The sequence below is a fragment of the Hypanus sabinus genome, chromosome 26 (genome assembly GCF_030144855.1).
Source record: "Hypanus sabinus isolate sHypSab1 chromosome 26, sHypSab1.hap1, whole genome shotgun sequence".
In the NCBI taxonomy this organism is placed as follows: domain Eukaryota; kingdom Metazoa; phylum Chordata; class Chondrichthyes; order Myliobatiformes; family Dasyatidae; genus Hypanus; species Hypanus sabinus.
In genome coordinates this window covers 2,993,630-3,010,365 of record NC_082731.1, presented here as the reverse complement: position 1 = coordinate 3,010,365, position 16,736 = coordinate 2,993,630, and the positions used below count along the sequence as shown (strand labels likewise).

At 39.0% G+C, this 16,736-nt stretch overlaps 1 protein-coding gene across 3 annotated transcripts in view; it reads right to left on the bottom strand.

Moving 5' to 3' along the window:
* sympk (symplekin) overlaps nucleotides 1-16,736 on the bottom strand; it is a 117,063-nt gene that overhangs the window by 11,012 nt on the left and 89,315 nt on the right. For all 3 annotated transcript variants that reach the window (XM_059951382.1, XM_059951380.1, XM_059951381.1), the window contains exon 25: nucleotides 825-1,472. In XM_059951382.1, coding sequence (XP_059807365.1) covers nucleotides 825-1,472 — 648 coding nt within the window. The remainder of the gene's footprint in view (nucleotides 1-824; nucleotides 1,473-16,736) is intronic.

The window sequence follows — 16,736 nt, the reverse complement described above, 5'->3', positions numbered from 1 at the left end:
TGTTAATGAGAGGTAGCTAAGAGATGTAGATTAGAACATGATTAAGTCAATAGGTAGAAACAATAGTGGCAGATGTACTTGTGATATGCACCTATAGACCAATTGGATATGCTAATGCAACTAAACCGGGAGATTGCTATAAAAAATGCTATGGCAAGGATCGGTGGGCAATCAGCGACTAGCTCACTGACTGTCTCAGCTTTGAATTGCAAATTAAAGTTTAATACTTCTTGAAGAATCTTCTGCGTCTCCTGGTCGTTTGTGGGGCACGAGAAACCACGACAATAGCATCCATGCCAGTACTACCAAGGTTAAAAACAGTTACTTTCTCCAAGCAGCAAGGCTGATCAACACCTTCAATCATTAACTCCACCACTACTGTATTTTTCCTGTCAATCACCTTATGTACAGCCTAGTGTCACGTTATGGACATACAACCAATGTATGTATAGTTGTTTGTTTAAATATTGTGTTCTTTATCTTTTGTGATATTTTTGTGCTGCATCAGATCGGGAGTAACCATTATTTTGTTCCTTTTTACATATATGTACAGGAAATGACATGAAACAATCTTGAATCTTGGATGCTGTCTCTGTGGTCTGATCATAAGGATTACCCCTAGCTGCTACACTTTCCTCCCACCTCCCCATGTGGAGCAGTGGCCACCATATATTACCTAGTGTATTAATAAAGTTCAGGGTAACTTGATGGGAAAATGGGAAGAATAAAGTGGGATTTGTGTCATTGGGAGGTTGATGACCCAGGGCCTGTTTCCATGTTGCATTACGTCGTGTAGCTATAGGCTTATAATTAACTTCTCTTACCTTGAGTACAATCTGTCCTTCACGTCCAGTCTCCATGACAACCACTCCCTGGGATGGTTCATCCAACGCCATCGGCCTCTCCTCTTCCTCCTTCACGTTTATGATGATCGTCGGTTGTGAGGTGTCTCCAATACCTTCAGGATCACTGACACTGTCGCCAACTTCCATCGGCTCGTCCTTTGGTGGCACTGTAGAGGACGCAGCCAGCAGACTGGGCGGAGCATGCACAGCCTGGTCAACGGTGTTCGGGGCCGCCTCTACCACGGGGCTGACAGCAGGCTGGCCGGCAGGGGCTTGGGAGGTCTCTACAGGTGGGCTGGCAGCAGGCTTACTGGAAGAGTCTGGAGGAGCCTGGGCAGGGGCATTTGGCACACTCTGGGCAGGGGAGCTTGACGGAGCCTGTACAGCAGGGCTCGGAACTTGGCTGGGAGGCTTCAGGCTCGGGGAGGTGGAGGCAGTCTGTCCAGGGGACTTCAAAACTCCAAGCTTTGGTGGGGTGAGGGTAGCATGATGGGGGTGTAATTGCACTGCCATTTGCTTGAACTTCTGCTCCTCCTCCAGTTTCCTCTTGAGGGCTTTCTCTTGAGCCAGGCGCATAGTGATCATATCCTTCTGCGTGTGAGCAACAGTCAGGTGCTGCAGCTCTTCCTGCAAAGCAATGGGAAACAGTCCAAACCGTCATCAATGAGGCAGCTAGATCTGAGACAGCTTTAGAGCTGCTGTTTTCAGTCCCTAAATTAGCAGGTTTATAGCATGCAACCAGAACTAAAGAAGTTTTCGATCAACAACCCAGTGAGTCATTAGGGGTTCGACACATACATCACTATCGCAATCAGCTTTAATCTCACTGGAAAATGTCATGAAATTTGTTGTTTTGTGGCAGCAGTACACTGCAATACATAATAATGAAAACTATACATTTAAATTAAATAGGCAGCGCAGAAAGAGCGGGAAAATACTGAGGTAGTGTTCATGGGTTCACTGTCCATTCAGAAATCTGATGGCAGAGGGGAAGAAGCTGTTCCTGGAATGATGTGTGTCTTCAGGCTCCTGCACCATCTCCTTCCTGGTAGCAATGAGAAGAGGGCACGTCCTGGGTGATGGGGGTCCTTAACGTTGGATGCTGCTTTTTTGAAGTATGGTCATTTGCTTATTCTAGCAAGCACACGAACAACGCAGGCTGGAGGCGACACAATAGCATAGCACTTCACCTAACACTATTAAAGCACCAGTGACCTGAGTTCAATTCTGCTGCTGACTAGGAGTTTACATGTCCTCTCCGTGACAGAGCTTACGTTTCCTCTCACATTCCAGGCGTATACAGATTAACTGGTCACACAGCGTGGGCCTGTTTCTGTGCTGTATCTCTAAATAGATATCTGAATCTCTAAAATAACAACAATAAAACACTGGAAACACTCAGCAGGTCAGACAGCGTCCAGGAAGAGAGAAACGTTATTGTTCTCAATATTCTTCTGTTTTTGTTTTGTTTTAATCTGCATCTGCAGATTTTTTTGAAAGAATCATCTGCACATTTAAGTTTACCCATATGTGGCATTAGTGTTAAATAGCAAGTGCCGACAGTGAGACGAAAGGTCTGTATCCTTCCCTATGACTTCCAGCATCCAACCAAGGAAAAACAAAGACACAATTACTAGACTAAGCAACAGTAATTATTATAGATTCTCACATCTGCCAATTATTACACCTTACAGTATTGGCTTTACTGGTGTCTAGGTGTTGGTTAACATCTTAGAAATTCACAAATTCTTCCTGCTATAGAATTCAGTGCAGATTCACCTCAAGGAGTGCAGTGTTTTCCCTCCGCCAATAGATTTCTAAATGGACAGTGTACCCATTGTTACAAGGATCTATCCCTTAGTAACACAGGAAGGGGAGGAGGCTGTGTGTCTGAGTCACCTGGTTTGAACCAGTCAGAGTTGAAAAGAATAAAAGGCACGAGGCTGAGGGCAAAGACCACAGAACAATGCTGATTGTAACTCTGCACCAGAACCAATAAAGTGACCGAGGTGGGTTTGGTGGCCTCGAGCCACAAGATGAAAATGTGACATTTCAACCGATAGTAAGTGTTTAAACGTACGGAATTCGAATACAAGGGGGCGATAACTCCCCAGAAAGTAACCATCACAGATGTGGAGGACCCACAGACACAAGACCACAAGACCAGAATTATGTCATTTGGCCCATCATCAGCTCTACCATTTCATCATGGCTGATCCTTTTGTCCTCTCAGCCCCAATCCCCTGCCTTCCCCTAGTATCTCTTCATGCTCTGACCTATTAAGAAACTATTAACCTATGCTTTAAATGTACATAAAGACTTAGCCTCCAAAGCTGCCTGTGGCAACGAATTCCAAAGATTCACCACTCTGTGGTCAAAGATATTCCTCCTCATCTCCGTTCTAAAAGGACATTCCTCTATTTTGGGGCTATGTCCTCTGGTTTTAGCTCTCCCACCATAGGAAACATACTCTCCACAACCACTCGAACAAGGCCTTTCTCCATTCAAGAAGTTTCAATTTGGTCAACACTCATTCTTCTGAATTCTAGTGAATACAGACCTAGAGTCAAAGGTTCTTCATATGACAAGCTGTTCAATCCTGGAATCATTTTCATGGACCTCCCTTGAACCCTCTCCAGTTTTAGCACATCCTTTCTAAGATAACGGGTCCAAAATTGCTCAGAATACTCCAAGTAAGGCCTCACCAGTGCTTTATAAAGTCTGAACATTACATCTTTGCTTTTATATTCTAGTCCTCTTGAAATGAATGCAAATATCGCATTTGCCTTCCGCACCAGACTCAGCCTGCAAATTTCAGGGAATCGTGCACAAGGACTCCCAAGCCCACTTGCACCTCAGGTTTTTGTATTTTCTCTCCAGCTCATTGCTTCTACCAAAGTGCATGACCATACACTTCCTGACACTGTTTTCCACCTGCCACTTCTTTGCCCATTCACCTAATCTACCCAAGTCCTTCTGTAACTTCTCTACTTCCTCAAAATTACCTACCCCTCCACATAACTTTGTATCACCTGCAAACTTCGCAACAAAGCAATCAATTCCATCATCCAAATCATTGATATATAATGTAAAAAGAATTGGTCCTAACACAGACTGTAGTGGAACATCATTAACCACTGGCAGCCAGTCAGAAAAGGCTTCTTTTATTCCCACTCTTGGTCTCCTGCCAATCAGCCACTGTTTTATGCCTGCTGGAAACTTTCCTTTAATATCATGGGCTTGTTAAGCAGAGTCATGTGAGGCACCTTGTCAAAGGCCTTCTGAAAATCCAAGTACACAACATCCATCCATCTACCCTGCTTGTTATTTCCTAAACAATTCCAACACATCTGTCAGGTACAATTTTCTCTTGTGGAAACCAGGCTGACTACAGCCTATTTTATCATGTGCCAAGTATCCCAAAACTACATCCTTAATAATTAACTTCAACATCTTCCCAACCATTGAGGTCAGACTAACTGGCCTTTAATTTCCTTTCTTCTGCCTCTCTCCCTTCTTAAAAAGTGGAGTGACATTTGCGATTTTCCAGTCCTCCATTCCAGAATCGAGTGATTCTTTAAAGATTATTACTAATCTCTTCAGCCACCTCTTTCAGAACCCTGGGGTGTACACCATCTGGTGTAGATGACTTCCAGTTTACCAAGAACCTTCACTCTAGTTTTTTTATATATATATATATATATATATATATACACACACATCTATATCTCTATTTCTATCTCTATTATAGATCACACACACTACGCCTTCTGAATTACTCCCAGAAATTCCAGACATTGCTCCACTGTCGTCATCCCTGCCAGTGTTCTTTACCAATCAATTTTGGCCAGTTACTCTCTCATGCCTCTGTAAGTCTCTTTACTCCACTGTAACGTTGATACATCTGACTTTAGCTTCTCCTTCTTAAATTTCAAAATGAATTTGATCATATTATGATCACCAGCCCCCAAAGGTTCCTTTTCCCTAATTGATCTCTAATCAATTCTGGTTCACTGCACAACACCCAATCCAGAATAGCTAATCCTCTTGTGGGCTCAACCAAAAGCTGCTCTAAAGAGCCACCTCATAGACATTCCAGAAACTCCCCCTCTTGGAATCCTGCACCAACCTGGTTTTCCCAATCTACCTGCATATTGAAATCCCCATGACTATTGTAACACTGCCCTTTTGGCATGCACTTCCTTTCTCCCTTTATAATTTGTAGACCACATCGATACTACTATTTGGGTGTCTATACATAACTCAAGGGTCTTTTTACCTTTGTAGCTCCTTTAGCTCTATCCACAATGATTCAACACTTTTCAACCCTATGTCACCTCTTTCCAATGATTTGATTTCATTTTTTAAAAACAACAGAACAACACACCCCCTGCCTTCCTGCCTGACCTTTCAATACAGTGTGTATCCTTGGACATTAAGCTCCCAGCTATAATCTTCCTTCAGTCATGATTCAGTGATGCCTATGACATCAAACATGCCAATCTGTAACTGTGCTACAAGTTCATCTACCTTATTTCATATACTGCGCGCATACATTACAACACCTTCAATCTGGGATTCGCCCTTTTCGATTTAGTCTCCTTTTATGTTGTAATTCACCCTGTTGACTGCAATTTTGCCCTATCATCAGCCTTTCCTTGCAAAGAGTCTCACTGCATATTGCCTCTGTTTGTAAATCAACTATCTCATCTTCAGCACTTCTTCCCATCTTCCCATCCCCTGCCAATTAGTTTAAACCCACTTGAGAAACTAGCCAACCTACCCGCAAGGATAATGGATATTACTGGCACTTGGCATGTGCAGCAATCCAGATATCACTACCCTGCAGCTCCTGCTTTTGAGCTTTCATCCTAGTTTTCTAAAATCCCTCTTCAGGACCTTCTCACCTTATCTATCTATGTCTTTGGTGCCGATATGTATCAAGTCTTCTGGCTGCTCGCCCTCATCCTTGAGAATGCCATGGACCCGATCTGAGACATCCCCGATCCTGGCAGCAATATACCATCTGGGTGTCTCTATTATGCCCACAGAACCTCATTGTTGTCCCTCTGACTAAAGAATCTCCTATCAACACTCCACTTCCCTTCATCTTTCTGCTCTTCTGAGCCACAATAGCAAAGACCCAGTCACTGTGACTCCCCCAGTAGGTCGTCCCCCTCAATATTATCTAAAGTTGTATAATTATTATTGGGGGGAATGGCCACAGGTGTACTCTGCACCAGCTGTGCAGTTCCCCTCCTTCCTCTGACAGTCACTCAGTTATCTGTCTCCTGCAATCTAGAGGTGACTAGTAGCTCCTGTCTATCACCTCCTCATTTTCCCGTATGAATCAAAGGACATTGAGCTGCAGCTCCGGTTCCTTAATACATTCTCTCAGGAGCTGCAACTCAGTATTCCAACTATTCAAACTTCCAACATTTCACACAGAGTACAAAACACTGAGCCTGGAGCCATTTTCACTAATTGAGAGATGAACAAATAAGAACAGGGAGAGAGCAACTTGCAAGATACCTTACTTCACCCAAGGCTGATCTTGCCGAAGCCTGACGAGCCAGAGCCACTCGAAAGACTGACATACTCAGAAGGACGGTCATTCTGCTTGCACCTGAGTTATTTTTATTGGCCCTTTCTAATGAATTCCTGTTGCTGATTGGTCACCTCTCAACTCAGAGAAACTGCTGCAAAGCTCTGCCTTTAAAAATCTTGATTGCTGTCCTGATTAAAAGGCCATTCTTTCTATGCAGTCCTGACGTTGATTGTCCAACTCAGGGAAATCTGCCGTAAAGCTTTACGTTTTCGATTTCGAACTTGGAGATTAGATCAGGAACATGAGGAACACATGACCAATGCAGACACATTTCCTGGGTATTACCGATTCTTTGACTGTTCATGGGAGAGTCATGTGCACATAGCATGACATCCATTAGTCTCACGAGACCATGGATCTGCGTCTGGAAAGTCTTCCCCAGAGCGCAGGTCTGGGCAAGGCTGTATGAAAGACTGGCTGTTATCCATGCTGCAAGTCTCCCCTCTCCACACCACCGATGTCGTCCAAGGGAAAGGTAAGGGCCGATACAGCTTGGCACCAGTGTTGTCGCAGGAGTTGCCAGAATGAGTTTGAAGACAACGTCGGACTGCCTTAGGGACTCCAGCTCCAGATTTGTCCACAGGGTTTACTCCGGAAACCTTTCCCATGAGTGGGTATGGCCGCAAGGCAGCGGAGGTTTGAAATCAGAGTTTTCCCTCTCTTAGATGGACTGCCTTCCCAAGCTGATGAGCTCCATCTACCCAATAGTGCACATAGTAGATTGTGTAAATTCACATTCTTGTGCTGAGCCAATAAAGGTACTTGTCAGTTAATACAGATTCTCACTGTGACGAACTGATCATTTTAACAAAGGGGTATTCCTTATACCATGAGCACTACCCATTTTCCCTGCTCTTTTTGCACTATTTAATTTTTAAATATATACTTATTGTAATTCATAGTTTATTTTTATTATGTATTGCAGTGTACTACCGCCACAAATGACAAAGTTCATGACAAGCCAGTGATATTAAACCTGACTCTGCCTTAAAGCATGAGCTGCAACTCTTGCTATTTATTGCCAGCATCCATGCCAGAAGGATATCCCAGGTTAAGTTCAACTAAATGAATTGGCTATCGCTTTATTTAAAATCTCCCCGGCCCCCTTCTCCCCTGAAGATGTGGAGAACAAGACAATGCAGCTAATAGGCTTCACAACTGTGTGGAATAAGTGAGATAGAAAGGAAATCTGGTATTTTTTATTGTGTAGGAATTCAAAAGATGAAAAACTGGAACATAACAGAAGACCACCTTCCTCCTTCGTTTCCAGTTCTGAAGAAGGGTCTCGGCCCAAAATATTGACTGTTCATCTATTTTCAGAGATGCTGACTGACCTGCTGAGTTCCTCCAGCATTTTGGGTTGTTGTTGTTCAGTCGTTAAGTTGGATCCAACTCTTCATGACCTCATGGGCTCCTGCACACCAAGCCTTCTTGTTCGAACCTGCCTCTCCAAGAGCCCCCAAGGTCTTACACATTGTCTGAGTAAAATTTCTGTCCATCGTAGCCTCTGTCATCCTCTCCTTCTTTAACCTTCTGTTTTACCTAACATGAGAGTCTTCTCCAAGGAATCCTCTCTTCTCATGATGTGGCCAAAATTTTGAGCTTTTGACTCATAATCAAGTCTCCTCGAGAGCAGTCTGGCTGTATTTCTTCAAGTATTGACTTGTTGGATCTTCTTGCTGTCCAACGAATTCTTAACACTGCCCTCCAGCATCCTAGTTCAAAGGCGTTGCTTCTTTTGTTTTCATCCTTACTCTGTCCAGCTCTCACAGCCATACATCACAACTGGAAATACCATAGACTTGACTATACGGATCTCTGTAGACAATGTTATGTCTCTGCTCTTCAGTATTTTATCTACATTTCTCATTGCTGCCCTCCCCAGAAGTAAGCATCGTTTAATTTTGTGGCTGCAGTTACCATCTATAGAAATCTTTGAACCGAAGAAGATCCGTCACCGCATCTACTTCCTTTCCACTTATCACCACGGAGTTAATAGGCTGGTCCACATAATCTTGGTTTTCTTAATATTCAGCAACAAGCCAGCTTTTGCACCTTCTTCTTTCAATTTGATTAGAAGCTTCCTCAGATCCTCCTCACTTTCATCCATTACAGTAGCATCGTCTGCATATCAGAGGTTGTTAATATTTCATCCGGCAATTTTGATTCCAACATTTGAGTCCTCTAGACCAGCATTCCCCATGATGTGTTCAGCAAGCAGGGTGACTGTATGCAGCCTTGTTGAACGTTGAATCAGTTTGTTGTTCTGTGTTCAGTTCTGTTGCTTCTTGATCTTCATACATTCTCATTAGGCAGATCAGATGTCCAGTTATCCCCATTTCTTTAAGGATTTTCCATAGTTTATTTGAGTAGTTAATAAAACACAGATAAATACTTTTCAGGAGTTCCCTCGATTTCTCCATTATCCAGCGTAGGTTGACAATTTGGTCTCTGGTACCTCTCTCTGCCTCTTCTAAAACCAGCTTGTATATCTGGCAGTTCTCGTTCCTTATATTGCTGGAGTTTTGTGCGTACTGCTCTGGATTTCCAACATCTGCAGAACCACTTATGTTTTTAACAGAAAATACTGTAAATACTTGGGAGGCACATCGGAGCAGCAGGTAAAACTGCGGCATCATAACTCCAACTACCTGCATTAAATCCTAACCTTTGATGCTGTTTGTGTGGAGCTTGCACATTCTCTGTGACTCTGTGGATCCTGCTCGGTGCTCCAGTTTCTTCCCACATCCTAAAGATGTGCGGGGGTGACAAGTTGATTAACCACTGTAAATAACTAATACGTAGATGAGTAGTAGAGGTGATGGAATACAGGAAAGTGAAAATAAATGGCATCAGTGTAAATGTTGCATGGTGGTTAGCTGGACTCTATGGGCCAAAGGGTCCGATCTGTGCTTGCTGGCTGTATATCAAGCAGCATGACCATGAAACGTTAACTCTGTCTCTCTTTCCACAGATACTGCCTGACCACCGCGCCCCCCCCCCCCCCCCACCACCTGAGTGTTTCCAATATTTTCTGGATTTTAATTTTTTGTTTGTATACTGAAGGTCAACTTCTCCATGAATAAGCCTATGCTCGGCTGCAAAAGGAGGATTGGACATGGAGCTAGCAACCCCATCATGTAAAAACACAGTGCTAGAGAAAAGCTAGCAAAAGCTTCAAAGACCTCTTTCTGGAGAGAGGAAGGATCTTCGCCTAGAAGATGTACGGATGGCCTACACCTGAGGACTCTGTCAAGCTGCTGTCGGAAGCCTATGCCCCCAATAGCAGTAAAGAGCTTAAGAAGAGATGATAATACTGTGGGTTGTCTTCCTAAGTAATTGTGTTGTTGCAAATCATTTTGTGACAGCTAGAGAAACATGACCAAAGGCAAGTTGCAAGTGACTGCAAGTCCCTTCTCAATACCCAGCACCTTTTAATTCCAAACTGTAAACCGAAGTTACTCATAAACAGAGCTTGAAATTTTTAGCCAGTTTGAATACAAAATCCTTCATATATTGAGTGAACAAAACCTTGCACAAAATGGAATCGTTATATTGAACATCACAGGAAATTAAAATACAGCACCTAAAACAGTTGAACAGTCAGTAATTCAGCTGATGTAGTGAGAAAGAGATAGTGTCTTAAACATAAGAGATTTTGCAGATGTTAGGAGTCCAGAACACATGCAAAAAAAATGCTAGAGGAACTCAGCAGGTCAAACAGTATCAATAAACAGTTGATACTTGGAATAGAGGAATAAACAGTTGATGGTTTGGGCAGAGACCTTTCATCAAGACCCTTCATCCTGTGTCCGTCCTACTTTGTTTGTAATTGCGGCTTAAAAGGATTATGGAACAAGCCAGTTGGGCGAGCAGAACTTTAGTCTCTCAATAGTGCAAAAACCGGGGTGGAGTTTCAAGATGGCGACGTAGACATCTGCCTTTTAGGCGCTCTTCATTTTTTAAGCTATAATCACCCTTTAATCAAATCTTTTCGTACTTAATCATATGGGTTGATATTTATGATTTATTCTTCTTTTTAAAAATAACACTGGATTTAATTTTTTCAAACTTAAAATGTCTGTGCCTAAGAAATCGTCTAAAGACCCTATATCTCTCGATGCAATCTCCAGTCTTCTGGATACTAAACTTGCAAGTCTGGAAAACAAACTTACTGCGAAAATATCGGAGCTTGAAGAAGTCGTTAAATCATTTGATATCAAGCTTCAATCGCAGGCAGCAGTTATTGAACGCCATGAAGAAAAGTTTGCGGCTCTTGACAAGATAATTTGTGAAAAAATACGTACAATCGAAACTTTGGAGGAGAAGGTACGATCGACCGCTAAAATAGTGGAGCAGTATAAGTTTAAAATCACCGATCTTGAAAACCGATCTCGCAGACAGAATTTGCGTATTATTGGATTTCCCGAAAATCTCGAGTCTGGTGACTTAACTGAATATTTCTCTAATTTATTGTGGAAAATTTTTGGTGAGGTCGCTTTGCGGGTTAAATCTACTATTGATCGTGCCCACAGAGTTTCGAGATTTTCGGCTGCGAAAGACAAGCTACGAGCTGTGATTGTCCGTCTCCATTATCCTCGGGAGAAAGAGCTTTTAATTCGATTAGCTCGTCAGAAAGGTATGATTTCTCACAAAAACAACAAGTTTCGTATTGTGGAGGACTATTCATTCGAGGTAATGAGGGCGCGAATTGCTTTTAAACCGGTGATGGCGGAGGTTCATTCGATTGGACTTAAACAAGCTTTAAGATATCCAGCGAATCTCAGAATTACGCTGAGCGACAACAGTCAGCGTTTCTTTAATACTCCGGAAGCAGCGAAGAAATTCGTTGAAGAATATCGCTCTTGTACAACTTGAACTATGTGTTATGTGGAAGAACTTTTGGAGAGAAGACGCCATTCCGTTTTAGGCTTTAACTTATGAAGCTGTGGTATAGCTTTTTATTTTGGTCTGCAGACCTGGTTTTTTTTTATTATTATTATCATGATTTACAGATGCTTTTTTAATTTTACTATAATGTCTTTTCTCTTAATTAATTTTTTTTCCCTCTGGATTAGATATACATGTTAAGACTTTGTAATAATGATTTATTTTTTTAAGATGTCGTTTCTTCTTTCCATAAGACTTTGCTTTCCGTAAGCGTTTATTTGCCTGTATTTGTGAATGGGACGAATGTTTTGAATTTTTGAACTTTTTTAATATATATATTGTAGTGGTTATTGAACCCTTTTTTAATTCTATTTTGATAACCTTTTTTTTAAAAAATAAGATTGGTGAATTTACATCCGTATTTTGTAATATGGTCCTTTCAAAATGTCGTTTCTTCTTCCCATAAGTCTTTGTTTTTGAAACGTCATTTCCTTGTATTTGAATATGGAATTTTTTTTAAAGGCATATTACACTATTTTAAACTTTAAAGGCTATCCTTTTTTTATTAATGATTTTTTGCTTTTTTATATTATTTTTTCATTTTGATTGATATATATTCTTTTTGTTTACAACCCTGTATTTATATCTGGGTGTTATATAGTTTCTCTTTTCTTTCTTTTCATGAAGTCGCCATCTTGAAAATGGGGCTAATATTAGTGTTAGTTTGTGCGCCTGCCGCTTGGCTTTTTTCCGTGGGGTTGGGGGAGGGGGTAGGGATCTTCTATCACGCTTTTGCTTTTTATTTTTTTGCTTTTAGTTTATGGGCCGACTTTAAATTATTAATATTGTTGAGGTGTCATGTTCTCCGGTTGCTCCTGAATCATTTTTCCTTCTTCCTGATTTATGGGTTATGTGTCTTTTTAACCTTTTATGATATACACAATTAATATTGGAATGATGGATAAGTCTGTTAACTTTATCTCTTGGAATACTAATGGTTTAAATCATCCGATTAAGCGTAAAAAAATATTTAAAGTATTCCATAGACTAAATGCTAATATTATTTTTGCACAGGAGACCCATATTAGGAGGGAGGATAATCAACGCTTTTTTAGGTTCTGGAAGGGTAAACAATTTCACTCGAATTGTACCGCCAAAATTAGGGGTGTGTCTATTTTTATAGACCCCTCAATTTCATTTACACATCATGAAATTATTTCTGATCCACAGGGCAGATTTTTGTTGATAACTGGTTCACTTTTTAATCGAAAAGTGGTTCTAGTTAATATTTATGCTCCAAACTTTGACTGCCCTGAATTTTTTAAACGTTTATTTACTTCCCTTCCTAATCTAAATGAATATATGTTGATAATGGGTGGAGATTTCAATTGTTGTTTGAATCCTTCGATGGATAGATCTAAACCTATTCGAATTCTTCCGAATAGATCAGCCTCACTTATTAATTCTTTTATGGTTGATTCGGGAATCACTGAAATATGGCGGAATTTGAACCCTAAAGATAAAGAATTTTCATTTTTTTCACATGTATATCACAGTTATTCTAGAATTGATTATTTTCTTATTGATCATCGTTTATTAACAGATGTTATTGATTGTAAATATGATTCTATTGCTATTTCGGATCATGCACCTTTGAAGTTATCTATCAAGATTTCGGACTTTTCGAATAATACTAGATCTTGGAGACTTAACGCTACTTTGCTTCAAGATCTAGAATCCATCACCTACATAAAACAGCAAATTGACTTGTTTTTCTCAGCAAACTATACAGAAGAGATTGACAGATTTGGGATTCTTTTAAGACTTTTATCCGTGGACAAATTATCTCATATTCTGTCGGTAAAAGAAAACAAAGATATTTAGATATTGCTTTATTAGTGGATAAAATTAAAGAAATTGATAAGATTTATTCCGTGACTCCTACCAAAGAACTTTATAAGAAAAGAGTTGAGCTTCAAATGGAGCATAGCTTATTATTATCTTCTTCAATTGAGAATCAATTAATTAGGACCAGGGCCCAATTTTATATCCATAGTGATCGAACTGGTAAATTATTAGCTAACCAATTAAAAGCTATTTCGACTAAGCGACAAATTATTAAAATTTGTAAACAAGACGGAAATCTGACTGCCGATCATAAAGAAATCAATAACACTTTTCAAGATTTTTATAAATCTTTATATCAATCAGAATTTGACGGCGATCTGTCCATGATGGATAACTTTTTTAACAATTTGAATATTCCCAAACAGACAGATGAAGATCGTAGCTTGTTTGATGCTCCTATCTCTTTGGCCGAAATAGGAGAGGCCATCTCATCAATGAACTCAGGGAAAGCTCCTGGTCCTGATGGTTATATTATAGAATTTTTAAAAACTTTTTCTTCTTTGCTTTCCCTTTGGCTATGTGAAATTTTTAATGATGCATTTGTTAAGAAGAGATTACCTCAGTCTTTTTATGAAGCTACTATCTCTCTAATTCTTAAAAAAGATGAGGATCCCACTCTATGTGCATCTTATCGTCCTATATCGCTATTAAATGTAGATTCTAAGATTCTTACAAAAATTTTAGCTATTAGGTTAGAAAAGGTATTATCACAGATTATTTCAGAAGACCAAACTGGTTTTATTAGGAATCGGTATTCCTTTTTTAATATTAGAAAATTGATTAATATAATTTACACTTCATCACCCACAATTCCAGAATGTGTTATTTCACTAGATGCTAAAAAAGCCTTTGATAGGGTTGAATGGGTATACTTATTTAACACTTTGAGATATTTTAATTTTAGTCCTAATTTTATATCATGGATTAAACTAATACATCATAAACCTGTTGCTTCTGTTCTTACAAATAATTACAGATCTTCCTTTTTTCAATTATCTCGTGGTACGAGACAAGGTTGTCCCTTAAGTCCTTTATTGTTTAATATTGCATTAGAACCTTTAGCCATTGCTATTCGTGAATCTCCTAATATTTTTGGTATCACCCGTAATGAGAAATTATACAAGTTATCACTCTATGCTGATGACTTGTTGTTATATATTTCTGATCCTGACAGGTCTATTCCCGCTATTTTATCCTTGTTGGCTCAATCTGGTAGTTTTTCTGGTTACAAACTAAACTTGGATAAGAGTGATTTATTCCCTTTAAACGCGCAAACTTTATTGAATGAAAGGACACCATTTAAAGTTATTGATGATAACTTTATCTATTTAGGTATAAAAATTACTAAGAAATATGAAGATTTATTTACATTGAATTTTCTACCTATGCTTTATCAAATTCAACAACTTACTACAAGATGGCCTCCCTTATCCTTATCATTAGTTGGTCGGATTAATGCTATTAAAATGATGATTCTACCGAAACTTTTATATTTATTTCAAGCTTTACCAATTTTTATTCCTAAATCTTTTTTTGATAACATTGATTCAAAAATTTCTTCATTTGTGTGGCAAAATAAAAATCCTAGGTTAAGTAAAAGGCAATTACAAAAATCTAAAAAAGATGGTGGTTTAGCTCTACCTAACTTTAGATTTTACTATTGGGCGAGTAATATTCGTAACTTAATTTATTGGAAATCAGATTTGGATTCACCATTGTGTCCACAGTGGGTAAATTTAGAATGCAATGAGGCACCGGGATATTCTCTATTCTCCGTTCTGGGTTCTTCTCTTTCTGCCGATTTAGTTAAATTCAATAAACAGATATCCAACCCTGTTGTCAAACATACATTATGAATTTGGTTTCAATTTCGTAAATTTTTTACTCTGGAAAACTTTGTTCTTGATAGCCCTATTTTACTTAATTTTTTTTTCAAACCTTCTTTGACAGATCAAGCCTTTAGCATATGGAAAAGGAAAGGTATAAAATGTTTTCGTGATCTTTTCTTTGACGGTAGTTTGATGTCTTTCGACCAACTTTCCAACAAATTTGAGTTACCTAAATCTAACTTTTTGAGATATTTACAAATTAGAAATTTTTTACATAAAATTCTACCATCCTTCCCCAATTCAACTTCAATGGACTTTTTAGGTATGATTTTTACCTTAAATCCCTATCAGAAGGGATTAGTGGCTTTTATTTATAATATGATTATGAAGATACAACCAGAAATATCAGGTAGAATTAAACAAGAATGGGAAAAAGAACTTCAATAATATATCAATAGAAAAATGGGAAAAAAATTTACAAATGGTTAATTCTTCTTCTATATGTGCTAAACATGCTTTAATACAATTTAAAATTGTACATAGAGCTCATATGTCTAAAGATAAGCTTGCTCGATTCTACTCCCATATTAACCCTCAATGTGACAGATGTCATTCAGATGTGGCTTCATTGACCCACATGTTTTGGTCATGTCCCACTTGACATAACTATTGGAAGGACATATTTGCTACCATTTCCTCAGTTTGGAATATCGATTTACAACCTCATTTTATTACTGCAATTTTTGGTATACCAAATGAGGATGATAATCAGTTTTCCCCTTCAATTAGACGAATGATTGCTTTTGTAACATTAATGGCCAGAAGGTCTATATTATAAAATTGGAAAGAAGTAAATCCTCCTACCACGTTCCAGTGGTTCTCTCAAACTATTTCTTTTCTGAGCTTGGAAAAAATTAGAAGCACTATTTTTGACTCATCAATTAAATTTGAAGAAACTTGGGGACCGTTCATTCGACATTTTCATATGAATTAATTTGGCCTCTTCCAGACCTTCTCTTTACTTATTCTTGTTCAGGTATGGAGTTCCAGAGTTTTTGGTACTATCATATACAAATAAACTGTTATTATTGCCCAGTTAGTTTAGTTTAGTATTTTTTTATATTTTTTGCCTGTATTTTTATAATTTTTTCTTTTTCTTTTGATGATTATTTTTATTTTTTCATATAATTATTATAGACTTGATTGATAATGTACTATGTTTCTATGTTGATATCTTAATAGGATATTGTTATCCTACTATTAATTCAATTTCAAGTCTTATGCATTTATAACCTATTTGTTATTATATTATGTTTCTTTTATATATGAAATTCAATAAAAAGATTGAAAAAGAAAGAATAGTGCAAAAACCTTGGATAGAGCTCTGTGCTACAACAATGCATCCATAATAATTCCTCAAAGTACAATTTTAGTACTCATCTTTGTCATAAAACAGTGACTGATTGCAACCGTTTGATCTATCAAGTCCATGCCAGCTCTCAGGCAATTCCATTGATCCCATTTCCCCTACTTGGGGCAATTCACAATAACCGATTAACCCACTGTGTAATTAGATGTGGGAGGAAACCATGACACCATGGGAAAAGACAAATTCTACACAGACAGGACAAGATCAAATCTGGATCGCTGAAGCTC